General features: G+C 36.8%; 1 protein-coding gene across 1 annotated transcript in view; it reads left to right on the top strand.

Moving 5' to 3' along the window:
- Window positions 1-27,643, top strand: part of PPFIBP2 (PPFIA binding protein 2) — a gene marked incomplete in the record, with an annotated part of 2,221,164 nt that overhangs the window by 2,072,983 nt on the left and 120,538 nt on the right. The window contains 1 exon segment of the mRNA XM_044058974.1: window positions 19,712-19,834. Within this exon segment, the coding sequence (XP_043914909.1) occupies window positions 19,712-19,834 (123 nt within the window).

Here is a 27,643-nt window from a genome sequence, read left to right as displayed (position 1 = left end):
CTATGCACTTGTGCATAGTTAATGTTTGAGGTGATAGCCTTTTGTTTTTGTAAGGTAGTTTCTGAATGGGGCCTATTTGGGGAACCACAGAAAAATGGGGATGGTAGATATTACACTATACATCTGTGTCAAGCATTTGTATGTGCTTACATGCATGCCACTTGTATAGAAATATTTAAACATACATAAAACACAAGCATAGATATAACATAATTTGAAGTCTGTAGCATCATAGGAAGTTACTAGATTAATGGCCCTAGGGCAATTATAAGCCTAGCCAAGTTCAACCCATGTTCCCAGAGGTGTCTGTTTCAAGCGGACACTAAAATCAGCATTAATTGCCCCTGTCCAAATGGGACACAGGTGGAACCTCAGGTGTGAATTTCTGGTTACCCATCCAATCATCCAAATTATGCTTAAATAGGGCCAATGAAGAGCTTTGTTCCAAAGGTGGGGCAACCTCTGTGAGACAAGTCTGTCTCTCCATCAGGTTCTGTTGATGTCACATACCAGGTGAAGGTCCTTTGAGTGAGTGACGTGTGCCATTTGACTTGTGAATGTGCTGCATTTCCATTACAGCTGGGTCAGATTTCCCTATATGCAAGGCACAGGTCACCTCTGAGCAGTCTGTATGACACAGAGTAAAGTGACAGTGATTTCACTCTGTCCGCATAAGACAGATCATGAGGACTCTGAGTTTTCTTTGTGGTCTCTCCAATTGCTGCAGGTGTTTGGAAAGGAACATACCAAAGAGAGCATTGTATTCTATTATTTGCCTGATGAGGGAAGAGTACAGGGTGGTTAGAACCTCTTTTTTTCTGGAGGCAATGCCCTTACGAAGTGAGCAATACAAAATGCCTTTCTTACCACTGTGGAGACTTGATGATCGAAGTTTAGGTTGCTGTCGACCTGTGTTACCAAATCTCTCACCACTGACTGTGTGCTTAGGGTATTGCTGTTCATGTGGTAGGTTGCAGGAATGTCATCCCTGCTGAAGGGGATGATGATGCATTTTTTTGCATTATGTTTAAGGCCATGACTTTGGTACCAGTCATTTGTCTGCAGAAGACCTTCTTGTAGAATGTTAACATCTCTAGGAATTTCAGGGATCACTCCCAGTTTGCAGTCATCAGCAAACATTGTCAGCCACAGTCCTTTAGTTTTAGCCTGTACTTCAAAGAAGTAGTTTCCAAATAGTAGGGGTCCCAGAACCGATCCCTGTGAAACACCACTGGTTATGGGTCTGCTGGAGGAAGAGGAGGTAGAGTCCCTTATTTTGACTGGTATGAGTGAGCCAGTTTGAAACCCACCTGACAATATATGGGTTGATACCCATCTTAGTGAGTTTATCAATGATGCCTGTGTGGGGGGATTGTGTCAAAGACCATGGCTAAATCTGAGTAGGCCATATGCACAGATTTTCCATTATCTAGGACTTTGGTGACTGTGTCAAAGTCCACCAAGTTTAACAGGCATGATCTCCCATTGGCAAAGCCAAACAGGGGTGGGGTCAAGCGTTTTGAGGTTTCCTATATTTTTGTTAATAAGGTCCATGATGATTTGTTCCATGGCCTTGCACATAAGGCTGGTCAGGCTAATGGGTCTATAGTTCCCAAAGTCTGTAGATGCAGCCCCTTTGTGGAAAGGGATGACAGTAGCTGTTTTCCATTCTGTTGTGACAAAGCCAGTACTTAGGCTGTGACTGAAAAGCGTGCCCAATGGTGATGCTAATTCCTGTTTTAACCCATGTTTAAGACCTGCTCCTTGGAGATTGGTGTTAGGGATGCTTTGGGGTACATGTGGTGGGGACAGGGGAGTGAAGTTTTCACTGAACCTGTCACTCAGCAGGTTTGCTATATCCACAGGTTCTGTATGTAGTACCACTAACGTATGGGTACAGTGCAAATCTGGGCTTTACCTTTCTGGTTACGGATGTAACTAAAGAATGCCTTGTGGTTATCCTTAGTTGGGAAGCTAATCAAGATTCATAGTTGGCTTTGGAGGACTTCACTAGGAGTCTTATTTGCTTGTTTTAAGTTGAGAAGGGAGTGTTTCCAGTTTTGAGACTGTCCTGCCTATTCTTAGACAGCAATTTCTTTCTCCTGCTGTATAGCCTATTAATGGCAGTTGTCCACCAGGCAGGTTTATTTTTCCTTGAAGATCTTGCTTTGGTTCTATCAAGTATGGCAGAGGCAATACAATTGTACAGATGCTTGTATAAAGCACTGGTGTGTAACTCGGCTTAGGTATCTGTTCCACTAGTGGGGGGAGAGGCAATGAAGCTATCAATGCCACCACATAAGAGGTTGTAATTGGACTTGGAGTAGTTTTTTAGTCTAGTTGTTGCTAAGGGAGGGGAGTCTTGTGTTATAGTTATTTCTAGAGAGACTGATTTGTGGTCAGGTCTTACCAGGGATGGCTACACACCGGGGTTGGTGTGGTGGTCATCCATGTTGGTGAGCCCTAGATCCAGAATGTTTGAGCCCCTTGTGGGTGTGTCAACCATCTAGTCCAGGGCATTGGAGTTAACGAATTCAAGTAACCGGTGGGCAAGTGAGTTAGAACATATATGACTTACCAATGGATGGGTAATTAATCACCCAAAACCAGGGTGTTTGGTTGTGTCTTGGTTGACTCAAGTAGCTCCAAGTAGGCTGAGTGGATGTCCTGATTCATGGAGGAGGTCCTATAGCTGGCAATGACCTGAAGAAGGGTCTTACCTGCAGTCAGTTGCACCTAAGTAATTCAAGGGAATTGTGCCGTTTAACCCATCTAGAGGTGTATTTATCTTTAATGAATACTGATCCACCACCTCCTTTAATTCTCACGCCTTCAGTTTGTGGTCTCAGCGTGTGGAAGGAAATGTAATCTGTTATAGCTGGAGTGCTCTCTGCAGCTGTAAACCAGGTCTCACTGACTGGAGAAATGTCAGCATCTTCCAAGGTGATGACTGCTTCCATTGAGTGCAGTTTCTGATTTAGACTCCTAGCTTTTAGCAGCATAACCTTGAGGTAGTTTTTAGAGGGTATTATTATGCTGGGAATTTTGTTCTAGTAATATTGCCTAAAAAAGGCACTGTGAGAGTGGCAAGAGCCTTAGACAGTAACTGAAATCCCAGGGGTGGCAGATGAAGAGCATCTCTTGCAAAGCATGGATGTCTGTTGACCATGTCATCCCACTGACAGATACTGGATCCCTTTTGAATGACACCAGAAATGAATCCAATTATTGAAGTCAATCATTTTTTGTTTGAATTGAGTTATCCTAGGTGAAGGCAAAATGCTGCTTAAGGCTAGAGACATACCTGCCTGAGACACAAAATCAGAGAGCTTAGTCATGTCTCTCTTCATATAGTCCAATGAGGTACATCTCAAGTCATTCACACCAACATGGATGGACTATGACAGACTCATAACAGTGCCTGTTGAGAGACTTGAGTGTGTGTGTGTGTGATGTGGTGGATCCTGGCTGTGATGTGGTGGATCCTGGCATCTGATAGACAGCTGACCGTGACTTTTTCCTTAGCCACCCTGGTAAGAAGGACATCTGTGTGTCTCACGATTGAGTTGCCTATGACTAAGATGTTTGTTTTTGTGTTATGTAATTAGGGGCTTGATGGTGTGTGATACTGCATGTGTACTATGTTCTGCAGAGGATGTATTATGTGAATCATCCTTGTGTTTGTGTTTGAGAGGTCTCTGATGTTTAGGTAAGTTTGTCGTATGGACCGCTGCATATGTAGGTTTTTTGCGTTGTTGGTTTGGTAGGTGCAGAAGGTGAGGTGTGCATGCTGACAACCTGCTTAGTATGAGATGAACTGACTGGTGAGCAAGAGAGCCTATGTTCTTGATATAGATGCATCTCACATAATGAATTTGTGTGGACTAGCAGAAGTGGGTTGTCAGTGTACATGAGGCAATTGCTACATTGCGTCAGGATGCCAGTGTCAACCAGGCTGGCTGGAGAAACTACAGAAAATTGTTCATCCATGCTGCTAGGTAAGTTGGTGTGGTCAGAATCCAGGGAGAGGACATGAAGGACCAGGTAAAGTAGAGGACAGTAGTAGTGGACAAAAATATGAAGGGCTAGTGGATAGGATCTGTGTTGGTAACTCAGGGGCTTTGCTGAATGTATCACCTGTCAGTAAAAGACGATCGCAAGAACTCACAAATGGAGTGCCAGCAGAGTACTAAGGGAAAACTTGCAGGCAGACGTGTTTGCATCTGTGACTGCCAATGGTACCCACCTCTGCTCATCAGTGTGCAATGCACAAACAAGCACAAACCCATGCAAATGCAGTACTTGTGTAGTAAACAAGAGCAAACTGATTTAAACAAATTAACCAATAAAAAAGCTCAAAACTGAGCCCTGTTCCAGCAACCTTCAATCAGATTAGTGCTAAATGCACACTCATACTACTAGGGCGCAGGGGAACCCTCTACAACAAAAGATAGCTTGGTTTAGTGCTCAAGTAATACAAATATAACTAGATTCAGCAGGTCTGAATCTAGGCTGTGCTACCTCAAACAAAGTACAACAGTTTCAGAAAAAAAAGTCAAATAAGCAGGCACAGTGAGCCTTCAACTAGCAACTCCCAGCTCAGAAGGGCAGAGACTACACTCTAGTTCACAAAAGTGTAGACCACAAACCTTCTTAATGTAAAATAACTGGCCTGATGCCCAAATGCTTAAACCAGAACTAAGGCACTTAGAATAACTGACACACTAAGCCTTCAACCAGCAGTTCCCAACTTTAGAAGGATGTAAGCTACCTCTCCTGCCACAAGAGTGTAGACTACAAACATTCTTAATATAAAACAACTGGCCTGAACCCAAGTGCTTAAACCAAAACTAAGAGGCTTAGAATAACTGGAACAATTTAATGGGGCCGCCAACGAGCAGTAATAAATGCAGCAGAATAAATGTAGTTGAACACTTTTAAGAAGCAACAAAAACAAAATAAAGTAAGAAGAAATACAAATACAGTAAAAACAGCTGAATAAAGTGCACCTTTTTTAAGGTAAGTGGGAAGGGATGAAACAGAAGATAATTCAAGGTTAAGAAACTAAGGGGGTGGACCTTTCGAAATGATCTCTCTCTGGGACTGGAAGGCGTGTCAAAAATCAGATTTGTAGTAGAGGCGGGCACCACAAAACCACCAAGTTTAAAAATGCAAATGGAGACAGAAATCAGCAATATTCAGGCAGAGTATAGTAAGCAGGCCAAACAAGCAGTAGCATGGTACATGTAATATTGAAACATTTTGCCTTGTAAGCATAGGAAATAAGTATCATTATGAATGAAGAATTCTCAATTTCTGAATTTTGAGTTCCTAAATCTTGCAGAACAGTGTTTGTATACTGCATGAACCAGATCCCAAAGAACCAGTTTTTACCTTTGTTTAATTGCTGCTTTTCATTTCAGTTGAATACAATAGTTATGTCATTTGCTTAATTTCTGCAATGAGTAGGACTTTATATGGTATCTGTAAGGTTCTTAAGAAATGGTTGTCTTGGGGGTGGGGGGGCTGTTGAAATTCCAGGAACCATAATTGTGATCCTAGCAGAGCTACATGTGCAAATGATGAGGGGGTATACACAAGGCAGAAAGTTGCAGTTTCTTGGAGTGCTTCTCCTACTCTGACGTTTAGTAATCAGGAGTATCAGGGCATGCACAATTGGGACTCTCATTTGTAGGTTGTTTTCTTCTTTAGTTCTCGCATGATTTTCAGTATTGGCTTTTTATGGTGTTTGGTAAGTTTTGCTTGCCCTTTTATAGCAGAGAAACCTGTATTAGGGTTTCTTAGCTTTGTTTTTTTATTTAATCTTACTTTTTATTTGAGTGATTTACTCATTTTTTTTCTGATAATGATTTTTTGCATGGTTGCTGTTTTGTTTCAGTTTACTCTTTCCTTATTGCGTAACATTAGTTTTGTGTTTTCATGGTCTTATTTAGATGGGAATAGTTTATTTTTTTGGGGGTTAATGTTTACTTTTAGTGCATGTAATATATAGCTCATTTTGTAAATGATAGGTGCATTTGGAGCTTAGAATAAAGGTTAAGAGTATTTTGGGGTTTATGATTCTGACAACATATGGATAAATGTTTCTGATAGTGGATACAGGAGGGACTGCACCTCTGAACTGCTATGATTTAGGCATAGTACTACAGGTTCATAAGTATTTCCTAAACTATTGGTTAGTGAGGACCTTTTGAAGCTTAGCCGTGTATTTCCCAAAAGGTTTATACCTATTCTAAATACAAATAACCTAGAGCATTTGCATTTTAAGTTCAAATTGTTCAGAGCCCAGATTATAGGTTCATAGGTGTTTACTAACAACCACAGGGGCCTTTTTAAGCATAGCCATTCCTCTCAAATCTCTGATAAGCTCTGATACCCTTGATAAGTGTAAGCATGGGCCTGGGAAATGAGTCATTTGCTAGTTATCTGTGTCCGTTAGAGACATAGGTGACAAACCAGGGATGGATTTCTAGTTTCCCATCCAATTGTCCAAGTAGCGCTTGAATTGGGTTGGGGAGGAACTCTGCTTCACATGGATGGGGAGCCAATTTCATAGACATAGTAGTCTCTGGAATACATACATATCTATTCAGTAGGTCCTATTTATATCACAGGCAAGGTTTTAAGTCTTTAGAATGAGTAAATCTGATGCTGTTTGTTTTGTGTATATGCAGGAGGTCTATCAGAGTGGGGTCTGGAATGCCCTGTATGCCAGGCATAGCTCTCCCTTCAAAAGCCTGTAGGAGACCGAATACAGGGATAAGGACTTGAGGCAGTCTGTATAGGACATTTTACTTACGCCTGTATTCTTTTAGTGAGGAACCTCTGTGGATGTTCAGTTGTTGGAGATACCTGATTAGGTACATACCAAAGGAGGCATTGTACTCAATGATAGGTCTGGTGAATGCCGAATACAATGATCAGTTACTTCCTTGGACTTAGATGCCATACCTTTATTTATAAGTTGTGCAATATAGAATGATTTCCTCAACACTGTAGACACATGATGGCCAAAGGCTATACTATCTGTGTGTGTCCCCAAGTCCCTGACTACTGGGTGAACTCTAAGGGGCATATTGTCAATATGATAGTTACTAAGGATGGATGACTTCTCAAAGGATACTCTTGTGCATTTCTTGGCATTTAGTTTTAGTCCATGGCTCTGAAACCAATTGTTTGTCTGTGTCAGTGTGCAATTCAGTGATCACTCCTAATTTGCAGTCATCTGCAAATTTAGTCAGCCAGAGATCACTGACATTGGCCTTGACTTCTGAGAAGTAAATGCCAAAAAGGAATGGTCCAAGGACTGACTGGCCTCTTTGTAATGGTGGGCTCCCCAGTTCTAACTTCCAGGGTCCTGTTTGTGAGCCAGTTAGCTGTCCACCTGGTAACATACAGGTTTGTACCTAACCTCTTGACTTTGTCAACAATGCCTGAGTTACTTATTGTGTCAAATGCCTTGGCCAGGTCAAGGTAGGCAGTGTGAACGATTTTGCTCTAATTCATTGTTTTGGTGGCCTTTTCAAAGATGTCCACCAGGTTGAGTAGGCATGATCTGCCTTTGATGAAACCAAACTGGGTTGGGTCCAGTGTCTGTAAGTTTACTATATCTCTATCGATCATCTCCATAATAATTATTTCTGTGGCTTTATATACAAGACTAGTAAGACTTGTGTCTGTAGTTTGCAGGATCTGTAGATGGCCCACCTTTGTGCAGAGGGATGACTGGTGCCTTTCTCTATTCATGAAGCATGAAACCTGTTTGGAGGCTACTGTAATTCTACAGGCCCTGATAGGTCATGTTTCATGGTATTTAGAAGGCATCCTGGGATATTGTCTGGGCCCATTGATACAGTATTTTTGGTCTTAGAGAGAGCATTAAGGACCTGTTCCCTAGTGATTGTAGGGGTAATTATATCTGATATTTCCTGAGAGAAAGTTGAGGGGGAGAGGGCTAAAGTTGGAGCTGAATTTTTCATCCAGGAGGTTTGCTATATCTTCTGGCTCAGTATAGCTGGTTCCATTTACAGTGAGCTCTGCGCACAATTGTGTATTGCCTTTGAGGTTGCAGACACAGCTAAAGACTGTTTTTGTTGTTTTCCTTGGCCTGAGAGGCCAAACTTGCCTCAATTTTGGATTTGGTCAACTTTATTTGTACTCTGAGTTTGTTTAGTTTGATGAGAGTGCTTTTATCCTGCTAGATGCTGCACCTCCTAATGTTTGCCATGATGTTCTTCCTTCTGTTATACAGCTATTTGATTATGTAATTCCACCAGGGTGGCTTGTTTTTTGATTTAGTTCTGCACTTCTGGTAGATGCAGCTGACTCTATGCAGCTATTAACATGCTTGTTCAGGGTTTCTGTGAACAGGTCTGCATAGGCAGCAGTGTTCTCAGGGTTTATGGGGGCTTGGAATTTTGCCAGGTTCTCACTTAGTAGCAGGAGGTTAGCCTTAAATTAGCTCCTTAATATTCCAGGTTTGGCTGGGGTTCCAGGTTTTATCTTTACTTCAAAGGAAACCATTTTGTGGTCTGACTTTGCCAGGGAAGGCATTACAGTAGGGGATGTGCAGCACTCTCCCATATTAGTGAGGACCAGATTCGGTATGGTTGGTGTATTGACTATCTGGTCCATGGTGTTTGTGTTCACAAAATCCAGGAATCTCTGTGCATGTACGTTTGGTGTCATATAGGATTCCCAGTTAATAGTGGGGTAATTAAAATCACCCATGAACATGGTATTGGGTTGGATGTTTACTGTTTCCAGCAAGTCCAAGTACATTGTATGAGTTTCCTGGGTCATAGAGTGGGACCTATAGCTTGCAAGGAATTGGTATTGGATTTTGCCAATGGTGATTTGAACATGGAGCAGCTAAGTGCATTGTCCTGTTTGGCCAGCCTCGAAGTATATTTGTCTTGTAGCATATTTCAACAAAATATTTCTACAACACCTAGCCACTGTTGCTCCATTGTGCAAAATCAAGGTTAGAACCTCTACAAACCCCAGGCTCAGTAAAGAAACTAAACAAATCCTCAAGTCCAGAGACAGTGCCTGGCTTTACTATCAAAAAAACAAAGAAACACAAAGCCTAACTAAGTACCAAGAACTGCACAACCGTGCAAAAAAATGCATTAGGCTGGACAAAAAATTCTACTACACAACATTACAAACTAAATACCAACACAACCCACAAAAATTTTGGAAAAATGTAAACCAGCTACTAAAATCCACCCAAAAGGCTACACCCAAACCCAACCACCCCTGACACTAAAGTTCCCATTGAAACACAATTCAACTCCCACTTTGTGAACTCAATTCTATCCTTAGTATCACATGACAGTTCCATCCTCACTATCCCCCCAACACAAATAACACTAATACAAGCTTTACCCTCAAAACAGTTTCCACCACTTCAATCAAAAGCATGCTTTCCAAACTAAAAACCTCATCAACAGCAGCCGACCTACTCCCCAGCTATTTCTTGAAACTCACAGCAGATGATATTGCTATCCCAGTCTCCACTCTCATAAACAGATCAATTGTTGAAAACTATGTGCCCAAACTCTGGAGAATATCCTATGTTACACCCTTACATAAAGGCGGGACCTCCACTGAACTTAATAACTACAGACCCATTGCTTTACTCTCCCCCCCTGGCCAAAATCCTAGAAAAATGCATCCATACCCAGATGCTAAACTATCTCCTAGACAGCAACATCCTGTCACCTACTCAGCATAGTTTCAGACCTGCCCATAGTACCACTACAGCCCTCCTCTGCTTCACAGACACAGTAAAGTGTCTCAATAATGAAGGCCTACAAGTGTCAACTCTTTTTTTGGATATGTCCAAAGCATTTGACACAGTCTCACACCAAATCCTGCTAAACAAACTAAACCAGTATCATCTATCAAATTCCACTCTTACCTGGTTCCAAAGCTACTTAACTGACAGGTACCAAGCTGTGAAATGGAAAAATTCTCTCTCTCCTCAGCTGCCCATAACTATAGGAGTCCCACTGGGTTCTGTCTTAGGACCACTACTATTCACAGTCCTCACAAATGACCTCCATACCTCCACACAGCATGCATCTATAATTCAGTATGCAGATCTCACTACCTTAATTTGTGCTGCACAAAACATTCCCACCCTCCTGCAAACAACTCAGTTAGCATTCTCTGATGTTGAAAACTACCTTACCAAAGCCCAACTTATCCTCACTCCAAAGAAAACTCAGCTTATGATTATAACCAGTTCTTTTTTAAAACAAGTTTATTGTTTTTAACATACAAGAGAAATATCATAACAGTTTTATACAAGTAATTAAAATAGATATGATTATAACATTCAACAAAACAACCAAAGTATTTACAAAGACATCCACTACAATCAGATCAATTAATTAAACTAAAATACCATGCTATTGAAGTTAAGATTTTTTTAACAAGTTTTGTAAATTATCCCATACAATATAATAAGATGTTTTTCTAGTAGTTTTTGACTTTATTGTATTCAATTCCATATGGCACACTATATTCATAACATTTTTAAATTCATTGAACGAAGGAGGTGTATCTGAAATCCAATTTCTGGTTATTATTTTTCTAGCCACTGCTAGAATAGACCATAACAAGGGAAGCTTAACCTTTTTAACACTTTGAGGTACAGGTGTGTTGAATAATATAAGAGATTTAGAAATAATGAAATTATCTGTAAAAAGAGCCTGCAAAAATTCATTAATTGACTTCCAATATTCTTTCAATTTTATACAGTCATAAAACATATGAGCCCAGTCAGCATTAATTTCTACATTACATCTTTTACATAGATTATCTTTATTATTTATTTTATTCATCATCAAAGGTGTATAAAAGGATCTATGTAAAAATTTCCATGTAAAAAGTCTCTTTATAGGCAAATTCCAATATATATTGTTTATCTTGTTGATTTGGTGGGTCACCATTAATGGAAGTGTAATAATTCCAGTAGGTATCTACACTGTAAAAAGTTTCTTGTCTGATAATTTTATGTATATATGAAAGCTTACCTTTATCAGAAACTTTATGTTGTAAATTTAATATCAAGTAATCAATCAGTGTTGGGATAGATTCTTTAACTGTTATAGACATTAGATCTATTTTATCAATGAGATGTTGTCTAAAGGTCTGAACCTCTAACCAGCAAGTTTCTCTTAGATCAAATTCTTGTTTTAAGAAATCTAGATTTTTAACTTTATTATCAGATATCAACTGATACCAGTACTTTAGATCATTATCTGTAGCTAAATGAGTTCCTTCAGAAGTGGATGACAAAAGCATACCCCGAGTATACATTATAGGGAATATAATAAAATTCCATTCCCTATATTTAGGATGCATGAATATAAAGTTACGATAGCTAATAATAATGTTTAATGGGTAACTAACTATATGTTTAGGTGTAATAGGTGAAGTACAAAATTCCTTTAGTAACCATAACATGGAGTTATTTACAATCATAGTTTTATGTGTTAAGAAGATTTTCATGAAGTGAATGCTAATTAGCTCCCAGTAATCTTTCCATTTTGCAACATATGACTGATCTATTAATAAAGTAATAACTTTTACAATAGAAGAGATAGTATATAAATTAAAATCTGGAAAAGAAATACCCCCTTGAGACCAGCTATTAGTATGTTTCTTTAATGCAATCCTAGGTCTATTAGGTGCCCATAGGAAATTTAACATTAGTGTATTCAATTTCTTGATAATTATTTTTGTAGGTGGGAGTATTATTGATTGTATTAAGTATAATATCTTGGGGAATATTATCATTTTAATAATTGTAAGTCTCTCTTCCATAGTAAAAAACATATTATTCCAGGTATTGAAAAGATTTTGTATATTAAGAAGACAGGTATTATAATTATTATGTATAATAGATTTAATGTCTTTAGATAATATTATACCTAGATAAGTTATCTGACCTGAATTGGGTACATATTTAGTAAAATCACTAATGAGAACATTTTTTCGTGTATATATAGGTAGTATTTTAGTTTTTTCTTCACTGAATATTAAACCAAAAATACTTTTAAAATTCATCATTTTATCAAATAGAGACTGAATAGAAGAATTAGATCCTGCTGATGTAATTAGAACATCATCTGCAAAGAGTTGAATTTTAGATGTATTTTCATCTATTTCAAATCCTTCTATATCAGTACTATTTCTGATCAGATTAGCCCAAGGCTCCATTATTAAAGTGAATAATAGTGGAGAGTGGACACCCTTGTTTTGTACCTTTAAAAATGGGTATTTTTTGTGAGACATATGTTCCTATCTTAATATAAGCCAATGTTCCTTTGTATAGATGCTCAATTAGATTTACAAATGCATCTGAGAAGTTTGTGCACTTCAGTAAGGTAAACAGGTAGTCCCAACTTACTGAATCAAATGCTGAACTTATATCAAGACTAATAAGTGTTAAATCTTTCTTTTTCCTATTTGCAAAATCAATTAATGTTAGAGTTCTCCTTATATTATCAAAATTATTTTTATTTACAATGAAGCCTGTCTGATCTATATCTATAATGCCAGGGATGATTGTCTTCAATCTATCAGCAAAAATACTCATAAACATTTTATAATCAACATTAAGTAATGAAATGGGTCGATATGAAGTACATCTAGTTGGATCTTTATTAGGTTTTAAAATTGGCGAAATAAATGTATATTGCCAAGATGGGGGGGTTATTAGCTCATTTTGGGCCAAAATAAAAACCTTATGTATTAATGAGTATGTACTTTTAGAAAGGATTTTATATATCTCTGGTATAATACCATCATTACCTGGTGCTTTGTTTGATTTAAGCTTATTTATTTGTGTAACAACCTCTGTATATGAAATACTTTTAGCCAATAGTTTAATCTGTTGTTTATTAAGCTTTGTATTCATGTTTGTGGTTATAAATTCCTTTATTTTATCTTTAGGTTCCATGCTAATGTTATTATGATTAATTTTGTGAAAGTGATTTCTAAATTCATCTAGTATTTCTGGTAGACTAGAAACATTCTTCTTTTTCCTTAGAGAAAAGATTTCTTTGATATGATTTTGTTTATTCAACCTTTTTGTTTTATTTTTAAGTCTATGTAAGTATTTGGGGCTTATTGAGTAAGACAAAAAACTTGTATTTCTCTAAAGTTATTTTAACTTTATGAGTTAAAATTTCTTTGCATTTCTCATTTAGTTTGTTTATTTCTTCAATGACTTTCTTATCCATAATGTTTTCTTTATTATTATGTTTATAAGAGTCTAGTTTACGATGAATATCTAACAATTCCTTATCCCAAGATTTCCTTTTATTATTATACCATCTGATACTTTGTCCATATAGATATGATTTTAAAGCATCCCAAACATAGACAATGGAGACTTCAGGAGTATTATTTATGTCTAGAAAATGTTGTACTTCTGAAAGTATATATTCTTTATAGTCTTTTAGTTGAGTTAAGTATGCTGGTATCCTTTTGATCTGAACATTGTGAGTATTTTTTATCATGAACTCAAAACAATTGAATTATGATCAGATATAGGACATGAAATGATTTTAGAGTTAATTCTGTTATCATCTGGTTAGAAATAAAGACTCTATCTATTTTTGAATAAGTTTTGTATCTGTTAGACTCATGATTTTGAGTCTATCTGATTATTAATATCATTTAAATGATAAGAATTAGCAAAATCCTTTAAATGTTTTGCATTAGATGCAATTTTCCTTTTTCCTATAGTGGTAGTGTCACTTTCATGTAGTATACAATTAAAGTCACCAGCTAAAATAATATCTCCTATAGAGAATGATATGATCTTATCAAGATGGTATTTCACTGTATTAATACCAATTCCAGGTATCCAATATACATTGATTAATGTATAAGTCTCCCCATTAATTTGTATTGTAACCATACAAAACATTCCTTTATCATCTTGACAAGACTTAATAATTTTAGGAATGGGCATACTTTTATTCCATAAAATAGCCACTCCTCTTTTTTTCTGAGTGTGCTCTGAACTAACCAATACTGTATATTTGTTTGTGGCTAGTTTATCAATATATTTTTTCAAGAGATGTGTTTCTTGAAGGAAGACTAAGTTGGCCTTATGTAAATTAATGTATCTTATTAGGCTTGCCCTTTTACACGGATTATTCAGTCCATTAATGTTTAATGAAATTCCTTTTAGAGAAGTCATTTGGCATTTTTAAAACATAAAAAACTTATTATCAAAATAACAATTAACAAAATAAGTAATGTTATACCTCCTCCTTTAGGTGTACCTTTAGATATAGCTGTATTTATTGAATCTCTTATGGGATTTTGTATAAGATTCAATTTTGTTTGTAGTGACAATGAGCTTACAAAATGTATTGTGGATGTCAGAACTATATACATACAACAGTGAACAAGAGAAAATAATGTAAGGATTAAACCTTGCACCCAGCCTGAAGTTAAAAACTCCAACTTAGAGTAGTACATACTACTCAAGTTAACCCCCTACCCTAAGCAGCAGTACCTCAGCTACCACCTTATCAATTTAATACTAGTTATATTTAACTTAAATCAACAACTTTCAATTAGATTATCTGGTAAGACAAAACTACACACTTGATAAAACAGCATCATATAAACTAAGAGAAACTTTTTTTTAAAAACTATGCATACTACTATATACATCTATTTAATATAATACATTTATATTCAAATAGCATTCAAATAAACTTGATATTAGGAACCAAGAAGAGAGAAATAAAAGACATGAGGGAGGGAGAAAGAGTGAAAAAAAAAAAAGAAGGGAGGGCATATTTACATATTAATTTATTCAAAGTTTGTAAAAATAAGTTCTAATGTTCATTTAAATCAATAGCTTTGGCTAATATGGTTCAGACATTACATATATTAAGATTTATCTATTTTCTGTCATGTAAATGCAGTTAACAGCTTCCAAAAGACTTTAAATTACTTGTATCAGAGCTTTTTTCTCATACTTATTATTGTCAGTAGAATAAAATATTATATTTATAGAAATTGTTGTAAATCATACTGCATAGTTATGTAAATTCTCAGAAACACTTACATTATTGTAAAGAAAGCCATCTGTATTTTGTATATCTAAACTGCTGCTTTAAAATACATCACATGACAACTTCTTCCAGAATAGAGTCATAAAGTTATTTATGCTTGTCAATCAGATAAATCAAATTAATTATAGCAATGTATATGTTTAAATCATAAGTTTTTAACATAAATTAATATGATGCAGTCAAGTAAACTTTCAAAAACACTTGTATAAATGTTTCACTTTCTATGCCTTCTAAAATATCACATTTGCTTACTATGAGAAACTGCATCATTTAAAATCATTATAACTTACATATTTTATAAATTATAACATAAATAATTAAGTAATTATATAAAATAACTCACATTTAAATGTTAAAGAGTTCATTTTCCATCGCAGAGTCGCATTTGCAGCAGTTCTACTTCCTGGTAGAGTGTTCTTCATGAATCTGCGATGTGTCAGTGTGAATTCTGGGATCAAAGTTCAAATTGACTGCTTTCAGCATCTCTGCGTGAATTCTGAGTGTTGAAGCTTTTAAAACAACTTGAGGACACTGTTCACGAGGTAACCCACATCCCAAATTGTCTCCCTTAACATTTTGGCAGGAATTTTGTTAAAAACAAGTGACTGACATTCATTTAGCAGTATAAATGAAGCTAAACATAACAAAACCTTCGCAAAGTATTTTACAAGTTATTACAGCCTCTATGAAAGTGAAACTAAGCCCAAAGTTATTAATATGTAATAGAACTCAATATTTTTGCCCCAATTCAATTTTTATACAAATCTTATTATTTACTGTACCTGTATGTTCAAAAGCATGTCAATATATTAATATGAAAGAGAATAAAGAGAAAGAACAGAGAAAAGAAAAAAAGAGAGAGTAGAAAATAAAAGAGAGCAAAAGCAAAGATAAAAAAAATGTAAAAGGAAGCTGTAAAAAGTATTTACAATGGAATATTACTTGCTGCTTATATTAATAAATATGGAAATGAAACATACTATTTACTATTATTTAGTTCTAATTGTTATTAATTAAAGCATGACAGATTATTTGTAAACAAGCATAAGCAATATAATCAAAGAAGTATAATTAGCAATAGCATTTAAACAACATATAAACTTTTTTACAAGGAATAAATAAGTTATTATTCCATTTATCATATTTTCATTACACTTCTCTCCCTGCCCTCCCCCACCCCATACCCACTGCATAATCTAAATAGAATGTCATTATTTAAAATAAAGAAAAGAAGAAAAGAAAAAAGAAAAAATGTATCAAGTTACTAACCTTAATTCTCTTTGTCAGAAAGAGAAACATATTGAATGATAGCTTGTTATTAGTTCCTCAGATATTTTGACTGATTATGAAACAAAACAGTTCTCTGCACACAGAAAATAACTTTGATTAAATCTTTTTCAGAATATTTGTGGCTTTCTGAAAATGCAGTAACTATATTTAAAAAGATTAATAATGAAGAAAAATAGAGAGAGAAAAAAAAAGAAAAAAACATAGAACAAGTCATTTGTTTTTTAGTCTCTTCTTCTTCTTCTCTGAAGTCCTCCACGAAGTTTCAGTTGCCAACCTCTTTAATGAAGGACTAGCCCATTCCATTTCCTCTATTTTATCCAAAATCTTATTTTTTTTGATAAACAGCAATGCAGTCTCTAAGTCATCAAAAATTTTAGAACCATCAGGAAGGAAGATTTTTAGCTTGGCAGGAAACAGAAGGTAGGTTTTAAACTGTGCTTTTTAAGCTCCCTTATTAATGGCAGAAAAACTTTTCTTTTAGTTATTACCAAGGAAGAATAGTCATTGTCAAAATGCACAGTTGTCTCATTAATTTTAACAGGAGCTTTAGCCCAAGCAGATTTAAGAACCATCTCCTTATCAAAAGATGATAGAAATCTAACTATAACTGATCTAGGATACTTTTTGTTAGAGTTAGTATTAGCTATAGATCTATGGGCTCTTTCGATACCAAAAGAGAATGCTTCTGGTAAGTCTAAAGTTTTAGGGAGCCATGTTGTTAAAAAAGAAGTAATATTGTTACCTTCAATATTTTCTGGCAGTCCAAAAATCCTAATGTTATTGCACCTAGATCTATTTTCCAGGTCATCAAGCTTTGTTTGTAGATGTGTATTTTGTTTCAGCAAAAACTCAATGTTGATTTCCTCTTCTTGGATTCTATTTTCCATGTCATTTACAGTCTCTTCTATGCCTGTAATCTGGAACTTCTGTTGTTGCAAGTCTATATGTAACAAGTCTATTTGTTTTGTAGTTTTTTCTATGAAGGTATCAATTTTAGTATCCAGTTTATCCATCTTAGCAGTAAGTTGCCTGATTGTAGATATCAGAGACTGAAGTTCTTTCTTGATGCTGGAGTCTTGAGAATTTGTCTTACTGGAACTCATTTCAAACAGAGAAACTGACAGGAAAATTTCCAAGGTGATTTCTGACAGGAATATTATTAAAATTTCCTTTCTTTTTTAGATATAGTTCAAGAAATAGATAAAACAAACATATTTAGAAAGAAAATTACTTCATAAATTAATTGTTTAAGTAATTATTTCCTGTCAGTGCAGTGAAATTGGTGGAGCGGAAAATCTGCTGCTATCCTGTGTTCATCCTTGGCCACGCCCCTACTATTATAACCAGTTCTAACAAAAACACTAACAATCAATTCACTATCTACTCCACAAATGCTACTCCAATTGCTCCAGTGGTACAGGCTAAGCTATTGGGAATAACCATAGACTCGCACCTAAAATTTGATAGTCATCTCAACTTAACTATTAAAAAAGTACATGCCAAACTGGGGTCACTCTACCGTATCAAACCATTTCTTACCAACAACACAAGATCAGCCATTGCTCGCTCCCAACTTCTATCCACCATACTCGATGCATCTCCCATTCTGACTAATCTCAGCAAAACTGAACTAAGCAAAATGGAAGCCTGCTATAACAAAATTGCCCACTTTGCTGCAAACCGCCGATATAGAACTCATCACTGTACTGCTTTGAGACAGCTCCACTGGCTTGAACTGCCCAACCTCCTAACCTACAATCAGCTCTGCCTCTGTCATTCTATCTATTACCTCCCCAATAAGTGTCCTGCCCTCAAAAACTTAGTACAGCATCACTCAGCCAAAAGGCCTTTTAGATCATCAAGCAAACTACTACTAGAAGTCACCAACAGCTACAGTAGCTTTGGAGATGCACTATATAGTAGTTCAGTGGCTAAAAAATGGAACTCTGTCCCTACTAGCATTCAAAACACATCATCCAAATCCTCCTTTAAAGACCTCATCAGGCAACATCTCAAGCAAAGTTGGCAATGCCATGATTGCTTCACAGGCCAGTGAAAGCAGATAACATATACATACTAAATCTAGAGCACTTGATAATAGTTTTCAATCTTACTCACAAGCAGTGGCTAATCTACAATGTATGTACTGTACCTGTGTACTATGTATGTATTCTACCTATGTTCCAAATTTCAACTGTACACCACAAATCTATTAATTACCTTTATTTTTAAAATTAATATTTTTTTGTTTGTTCTCTCCACTATAACTGTTTATGTGCCGCATGCCACTGTAAAAACATTTTTCTTGTAATTTTTGTGTATACTGACCATGTCTAAATAACTAAATGTGTCTGTATTTTTCTTTGTGGAGCTTTTCTCCCCGGGCCTCTGCTGAAAAGGGGCCTTTTCAGCTCAGTCAGACACCCCCAGTTAACAAATGCAAAATAAATAAATAAATAGAGACACATCCACCTTTAGTCCCTGCCTGTGAAGTAGCTGACTTAAATGCGTGGAAGGCACTATAACCTAGCGTTGTTGGTGTGCTCTCTGCAGCCTTAAACCATGTCTCAGTGACCGCACAGACGTTGGCATTCTCTAGTGTAAAGAGAGCTTCTAGGAAGTGGAGTTTTTTGTTTAGACGCCTAGCATTAAGCAGTAATACCTTTAGATTTTCTTGTTTTTGTTTTGCTATGATATGATTTGATTTGATATTTACTCGTTATGGTTCTATCATGACCAAACAAACTTACAACAATCATGTCAACTCAAAGAAGGGAAAAATCTCCCTAGAAAGTGAATCATTGCTGGTGCACAATCAGAAACAGTAGAAAGCACTGGCAATGATCTCCTATGGAGGAAAGCATTCACTGTTATGTTTTCTGTGGGCTACTGATGCTCAAGTAATTTCACCTTGATCATATATTGTCCATATCCATAAGGCCCAAAGGTGTTAAACCAGCTAAGATATTGGCCCTCAGACTTAGCCCTGTTCCTCTTTATTGTTTAATAATTTATAGGTAGTTGAATAGTTAAACTTAACCTATGCAAATATACTGGACCACCAATTATATAAAGACCTTCAACTGTGAAAAATAAGTGTGCCACTTTTTAGCCCTCTTCCATGATTTTAAATGCTTGGGAAGGAACGCTTGAATACAAATGTTCACATCCTATGGTAAGTGCATGTATTTATGTAATAGTAATATGTATATGTTATTACGGTCATTGTTTATATTTTTCCATTATTTTACATTCTCTTAGTAAGTCATGTAATTCTGTTTCAGAATGACCTTTTGTTTCTGAAAGTTACAAGCCAGCTTCACCATCTCAGCATTAAATGTGCCATTCATGTTCTACATGTAAATAAATTCAACTCAAACTGCCTGCGACGCAGACCATCAGACGAGGTAAGGAATGAAGTTTGTTGTCATTTTCATCTAGACAAATGATCCGATTTATACATTCTTGTTTACTTTGCCGACATACTGATAGCTATATATTTAATGCCATTCTCTGCAAGACTTATTTCTATCTCTGCAGCATCAGGAATTCTAACTGAAATCTGTGTAAAATTAAAATAATTTTTGGGGAGAAGGCATACATCTTATGACTGTAAATCAGAAATTAAAATATTTAGTAGGGCATGAGATAAGTAGTTATGCCTACCAGTTCCATTGGTGTACAGTTTGTAATTTGTATCCCAAGTTCCTGTATCGAACTCTGCACCTGAGAAAGTGTCTGAGATGGCTACAGTTGAGCAGCTGGCAGTTGGTTCTATCAACTCTGTTGAAATGTGTGGAACTAACAACCACCAGATTATCTGATGAATAATTACATGAACTACATTTCAGAATTTTGCTCCCTGCGCTAGTATGTCACAGTGAGTGTTCACCAATGTGTACATCTTCCGTTCTTTTTTTTAGAATTTCCCATCATCTGAAGTTTTATAGAGGATTCTGACTGGAATTATGTTTTTTAGCTGGAATTTACCTTGGATGCTTACATGGTCATTAAAATTAACTTCCTTCTGGCACTGGACTTTTCTTGTTTTGTATTTTCACCTTTAATACCATTCTGCAGACTTGTGCACGAAAGTGGAAGGATATTCTTCTTTGACTTTAGGCTTTGTTTACTATTTGTACATAGATGGGCCAAATTGTACAGTTCAGAAGTCCATTAAAGGATATGTATAGGATTATTATACTAGCAGAAAATTTGTACAGGAAGGTAACTAGAAATGTGTGTGGGACATTTATCACAGAAAGACCTAACATTTGGTCTGATTTTGAGAGTTTGCAGGTTGAATATCCTTCTACCTGGGCACCAGAACATCAGTAATATAAAATGGATTTCTTCTCATACCATCATTAGTTATTACTTTTTACTTGCTGCAGTATGAATGCAGATTGATGAATGTTGGTCCAATATGCATTAGTCTTCTCTGTTTGGCATGGCTTCCAAAGGTTTTAGATAACTACACCCTTGGAGAGACTCTCTTGTGTGTGTGATTATTTTATGCATGCTTATGTCTTTTTTTGTATTTTTTGGGGTATCTGGTATAGATGTCAGAAGTTAGTTTGTAGGTGTATTATTTATAGGAAGTGGACTTCACACACACTTTCATTTGAATGTTTACTGTTTGGGGCCTAAGAACCACATCTTTAACTGACCTCATTATACACTCTTCCATCAGAAGGTTATTAAGAGGGGTGTTAAGACTTTCCAAGAGTACTTCAACCACAGGAGGTAGTGCGTCTTAACCAGTGTTTCCTTGAACTCTGCCAAGCCCTACCACAGGTGCCCTACAAAGCATGAAACAGAAGTTTCCTTGAAAGGGATATATAAGGGGTGTCAACAATATCCAGTACAAAGCTGAAAACCTCCCTGATTTGAAAGCTTTGGCTCCAGTAATATTCTTTTGCAGTCCACAACTCTGATAAATACACACTGGTCCAAGTCCTCTGACACTTCTTGCTACAAGGCTGCTACTTGCGTAAACAACATGTCCTGCCAAGTTAAAAATCTATAGTCACTGGTCAATCCAGATGTTTCTTCACAGGCATCTGGTTGTAACACCTGTATCTTGATTTCTGAGGGCAGTACTAGTGCACAAGGACTGTGTATGGGTACCTCAGCTCAGAGAGCCAGTCCAAAATCCAGGCCCAAGGTGTCCAGGGAGTGGAAATCTACCATCTTGCTTCAACATGAGGTGAGTGGGCCTTCATCCCTCCTGCTTCCCAGGCTGTCTGTCATCATGAGTTTTCTCTTTCTTAAGAGCCTGCAGCCATCTTCAGAACAGAAATGAGGGATTCAGATCCTTATTGTTAAGAGAAAGGGGATCCTCTTGAATTAATCAGATTCCTGTGAATCAGGTGTATGAACTTGGTCTACCTGTACCAAGTGTCTTCTCCTCCCATTTTAGTCATACAATGAGTACACCTTATCTTCTGTCTGTCCACCAGAGGATTTCCAGTTTGGTGATGCCATTAATGGAATAAAGGCCCATTTCAAATGGGAATCTTAAGGAATTCTCAGAGGCCCAGAAATGATGCAAAGACCTCCCGGGCTTACCTGAGTCAGAGCAAAAGCTCTTAGTAGTACCTCAAATGATAGAAGTGTTGGTGGATGCATTTAATAGTGCATCTTTGGAGTCAGACCACACCCTTGTTCACAAAAGTAGACAATTTCTGTAGGATTGTGAATTCCAATGTATCTTTATAAAATTCCTATTGCTGATCCAGCTGTGGGTTCCATAAATAGCCTCAAAAGTTATACTAGGGATCCAAACAAAAATTCACATTCTTCTTACAGAAAAAGTATAGTTGACAGCTTTGAGACAAAACTCTGCACTTCTGCCATCTTGGCCCTTTTGGTTATTTGCCAAGCTTACATGTTCAAATACCAGGAGACACTCCAGTCTCGTTTATAAAGTAAAGCTAAGGAGGGATCAGAGAAATCCCTGAGATACTCAGTGCTAGATTTGTGCAGCCTGTCCTCCCAGGTAGCAAAGCACTCCATTAAATGCAACCATCATGCTTTCATTGTATCCTGCTGCAAGGTCAATAATATATGGATACATACTTGACTTAGGACTAAGTACCTGACATTTTAGAACTCAGCTACACAATACCCTGCTTGAGAAGGACTTACTTTTTAGGCTCCCTGCAGAACAGGCATTTAAACAGACAAGAAGGGCAAGACTTGCGTAGTCAGTAAAACAGTTGTGTTACTACCATGTCCACATCTGTAGTAGAAGTTATTGTACAAAAAATAAATAAGTAAAATATTCTTTTCCCTGGAGGCAGAACAAAGGAAGGCAGATTAAGGGAAAGAGAGCCTCCTACATGAAAAATAGCAAGACCAAAAAGGCAAGCCTGAAGGCTGTCAGTGCAGAGACCCCAAGAGAGAAGAGCTGTAATTAATCAGAGATCATCCCCATGCCAAAACCCACCTCATCCCTTTAACTTGCCCACCTACCAAAAAGTGGGAGAATTGCTCTGCCTTTTTATGAAAGATTGGGAAAATCTCAAAATGTATCTGAGAAATGGAAATCTTAGCCCAAAGGTGCAGATTATATTTCATAAATAAAATCCCATTACTGGCCCAAAAGCAGACACATTGTTATTAGATGTATTTTAGCAAGGCAAAGTGCCACAACCAGAGGAGTGCAAACCATTGTTCTCAGATCTGTTCTTGGTTTGAAGAAAAGAAAGCTCGTGGAGGCCAGTCTTAGATCTGTCAAAGGTAAAAAAGGTGCTAAAGGTTCCACAGTTGGAAGTGTTAACCCTCCATGCACGTTTCCCTAGCACTCCTCATTGCCAGGCCTCCTTGTTAATATGGATTTGAGTGATGCTTACCTCCACATACTCAAAGCCAAGGTTGGCAGGCAATACCTTGAGTTCAAAGCATAGGGATCCCACTTCTAATTCACCTATTTGTCCTTTGCAAATACTGTGGGTGCAGTACATTAATCAAAGTGCTTGGCTCCAATAATTGTCTTTTGCATATTCATAGGGATTCACATTTGCCTGCTCTTGAATGACTGCCTAATAAAGGCAGCAACTCTTGAGAAGACTCTGAAGCCCTGCAGTTTACCCTTTGATGCTTCAGTACTCTGGGGCTTCCTCTGAACCCTGCAAAATTATAGTTCTACCCCAGGTAACCAGCCTCATTTCTGGGAGTGGTAACAAGCCTCATTCCTGGGAGTATGACTGGACAGTGTGAGGCAGAAAGCCTCCTTTTGAAACAGATGCTGCTGTTCTCGAGTCTGTCCTGTCAGGAGAATTTCAGAACTACAACCCCTTGTGTGAAAAGATCAGTTTGTCATCTTCTGCAAGAACAAAGTCGTACTTTGCATTAACCCTTACTTTATAGGATCTGAAGAAGGCATTGCCGAAAGTGCTTATCCTTCTGTTGGTTGAAGACAGAGACATTCTGCTATTATACTGTGAGTTTATTATTTTGTTAACTTGTGCAGGATTTTACTTGTATTAAAATGTTAGGTGTTGATACTCATTCTGGAATTATAAGAGTCTCTCTCTGTGGAGGAACAGCAGTTTGTTTTTTCTTGGATTTCTGTTTTACACAGCTGCTCCTTGGAGCCGATATACGTTTTGTTTGGACTAGGGACTGAAGTATCCTTAAGTCAGACCATTCACAACACCATTTTTACCATACCCATAAAAGCAAATGTGAAAGAATCTTGCATTCCCTAAATGTGACCAGGCAACTGAGATATTATTTCAAAAAAACAGGAAAGAACAGATACCCGTTATTTGAGTCCTTGTGATGGTTGTACATGGTGGGGAGGGGCAGTCTTGTTTTATAACAAACTGTTCGAAATGGATAAACTCGTTCCATCTCCTTCTATTCATTCCATTGCAGGACTATCCCATGTGAAGTGAGGTTATATTCTACTAGAGATGCTACAGACACCACTTTCTAAGTGGGATCATTACTCAATCTAGAAGCAGCTGTATGGTCACCATGTCACACTTTTTCAAAACACCAAAACCTGGGTGTTTTCCCCAGGGCAATGTAGGGCTAGCCACAGCTATTTTAGAGGGCATTTTGCAATCCACTCCTTCTCAAGCCCAACCTCCCCAAGATTTTAATCTTAGAGAATCTTCCCAAGAAGGTGTCACTGCTGCAGTGATGAACAGTATGGCGAATATCATCGAATTATCTTGGAAACGTATCATAATTTTAAGAGTTTTGCATATGTCTATTGTTACAGTAATTACCACTCTCTACCCCTCTTTTCCTTTTGTCCTGAGGTCCCTACATGGTTGAGGTGTGTATCCACTCATTAGTCTTTAGGCTTCCTTTGGTCTCCTTTTCAAGGTTCCATTTCATTCCAGGTTGACCTAGTGTCTAGAAAGCTAGGTTAGTAGGTCCCTTGTGATTAAGTATCCTAGTTACAAATCCACTTTATACAGAGAACATTTTGTGTTCTGTTCTCAGATATCACCATTAGTGGTAAGCAGGATAAGAAATAAGATTTGTGAGGGAAGATAGCCACCTTATATCACTGACATGCTGACATCCAGGAAATGCTTTGGGGTGTAGAATTTCAACTTCACTTATTTCCTCTTCTTGCTGAATAAGAATGGCAGTATCTCAGAGTCGCTTCAGTAAGGACTATCGGCTATGTGGTTGAGCTAGGTATAGAAGTAAGATAAATAAGGAAAGCTGGTGGTGAAATGCAGAATTCCAAGATATTATCAAAAGAAAGGAGTGTATGAAGAAGTAAGAGATAGAAAAGATGGACTAGGCTGATGAATGCTGGTTGGCTAGCAAAGAGGGTGAGAAAGCAGTCACAGTGGCAAAGAACAAGGCATCTTGGGAAATTGTACCAGCTTCTGGAAAATGACTTGGCAGACAGCAGAAAAAATCTCAATCTGGTTGCAAGAAAAAGAAAGATAGTCAGAAAACCTTCATAAGGGATGCCAGCAACAGCTTGCTTACCAGTCCCCAGGACATCAAAAGCAGATGGAAGGAGTACTTCAAAGTACACAGCAGCTGCACTGCCCCCATACACAGACTACAGTGAAAGTGGATAAAGACCTCATCCTAGAAGAAGTATAACAAGCACTAGGGGAAATGAAGTCAGGGACAGCAGAACACTTAGATGAAGTTGTAAAAATTGATAAGACTGTAGTATAGTGGAATGAACAGGAAGTAACTAGAATGAGACTGGAATGAATGTCTTTATCTGTTAATCACCCAGAACTGTGTTGAATAGGTGCCAGTCTCTCTCTTGTGGGCCAAATCTTCTTGTAGCTTTCGCAATAAAGTCTGCAAACTGTAGTTTGGTTAAGAATGTTTTATTATGTACAATGAAGCTAGATTTCAACAATATTTGAATGATACAACATTAACAGTGCTAAGGTTCTGCTTGTATATTCTGACTCTTCTGAATAATATGAACAGAATCAGTGTTTTCCTTCTGAGTAGAATCAGTACTATTCTAGAATACTAAATATCTGACCTGATTTCTGTACTCTTAAGACTTCTGTACTGCAAAGACTTTCTGCATATCTGACTCAATTGATGTATTTCCTAATAATACTAATACTCTGTAATGTTCTACACACCTCTTTCACCTGGCTTTCCAAGCCTTGCAAGATCTGTTTATTCTCAAAGTACTGCACATTCTGTTCTCGTTATTTTTGACTGAAGGTTATTTTCACTGATATTTACCAAAACTGTACATAAACTGTGAAAGCCTGTTTAGTTTGGTTGCATTTCCAGACTTCTGCAAAGAAAATACGTCATTTTGTATATTTAAATGATGTCTGACCTAATAACTCCTCCTGAACACTGTATTTACTTTAAAATATGAAATGTAAAATGACACAGGCCTAACCTTGCATTTCCAGGCTTGTGCAAGATCTTTTTTTTTTTTACTAACTGTATTTATATAGAATTTATACTGTAACAATTGTTTCTGAAATTACTGAGATGGGATTTACGTCCATAATTGTTTTATAAATTTATTAATATAGTATGTGAAAGCTACTATAATGATCACTGGAGCTAATCTAAGTTTTCTTCATCTGGTAAATAAACTTGCAGTTTCAATTCTGACCAGTAGGTGTCACGTGAGAATTTCTGGTCTGTTTGCATTGAAGTCTCTTAACTAACTGGGCAATTCTTTAATCTGTTATACCTGGTTTTGAAGCATAATTACCATATAATGTATTAACTTGTGCTTGGAAATTTTCATCTAAATCTGTTCCTAATAATTCTGCTTATTTGCTTATTTTTTAATTTTTGTGTGGTGTAATAGATGTATGCCATTAAAATGTGTCTTTCTTAAATATCCTGTAAATATTGACATGCTATAATAGCAGAAGTACCTTTACTAAAACCTATGCTTTCTGTATTTCAGATCTATAGCTTTGCATACTGTTAGTTTTGTTTAACATTGTCTAATGTACAATAATTATGGAAAGTGCACTGTATTCTTTAAATTAGTTAAATTGAGTCTGCCCTGTTATGCCTTGAATATATTTAAGTAACTATTACTACTTATTCTTTAGATAATTTATTTTAATAAGCCTGTTACAAATAATTCTGGTGCTTTACCCTTAAAACTAATGACTGAATAATGTGAAGTGTGGTGTAATTTCATGTTGTAAACTGTCTAATGCTGTTAGAAATGTATTACTGAGTATGAATATTATATTCTGAAGTCTGACTGAAATGTACTATACTGAGCACATAACTTGAGTATGAATGTCATATTCTGAACCTTGACTGGAGTTTACATTAGAGTGATACATATTTTTTATACTAAACATTTAAAATAGATGTGTATGACTGCATTCTGGAAATTAAATAAAGTACTACTAAAAGAATACCTTTTCTTTTAGTATTACCTGAACATGGATAAAAGCATAAATTGAAATTTGACAAGGTTATATTCTGGAGACTAATCTATTAGTAAAGGAATACCTTTTTTGTCCATATTATAAGAGCACAGATAAAACCATAAACGAATTACACAACTTTGCCCTTTTTCTCCACTGTAGTGCGACCTCTGAGTTGGTGTATATAGTTGGGGGGGGTGGGTGGGGTTCGATTTGCTTAGATGCCAGTCTGTTGTGCTTTAGGGCAAGTATTTTCTTGCACTTGGTAAATTCAGCGAATCGCTGAAACTATTTTCACTGAATTTATTTCTCTGATTAGGTGTTCACTGAAATGGCATTTTG

The sequence above is a fragment of the Protopterus annectens genome, chromosome 17.part0, assembly GCF_019279795.1.
Source record: "Protopterus annectens isolate FY-2018-M chromosome 17.part0, PAN1.0, whole genome shotgun sequence".
NCBI classification, from domain to species: domain Eukaryota; kingdom Metazoa; phylum Chordata; order Ceratodontiformes; family Protopteridae; genus Protopterus; species Protopterus annectens.
The sequence above is the reverse complement of the archived record's forward strand: the minus strand, read 5'-3'. Positions and strand labels throughout refer to the sequence as shown.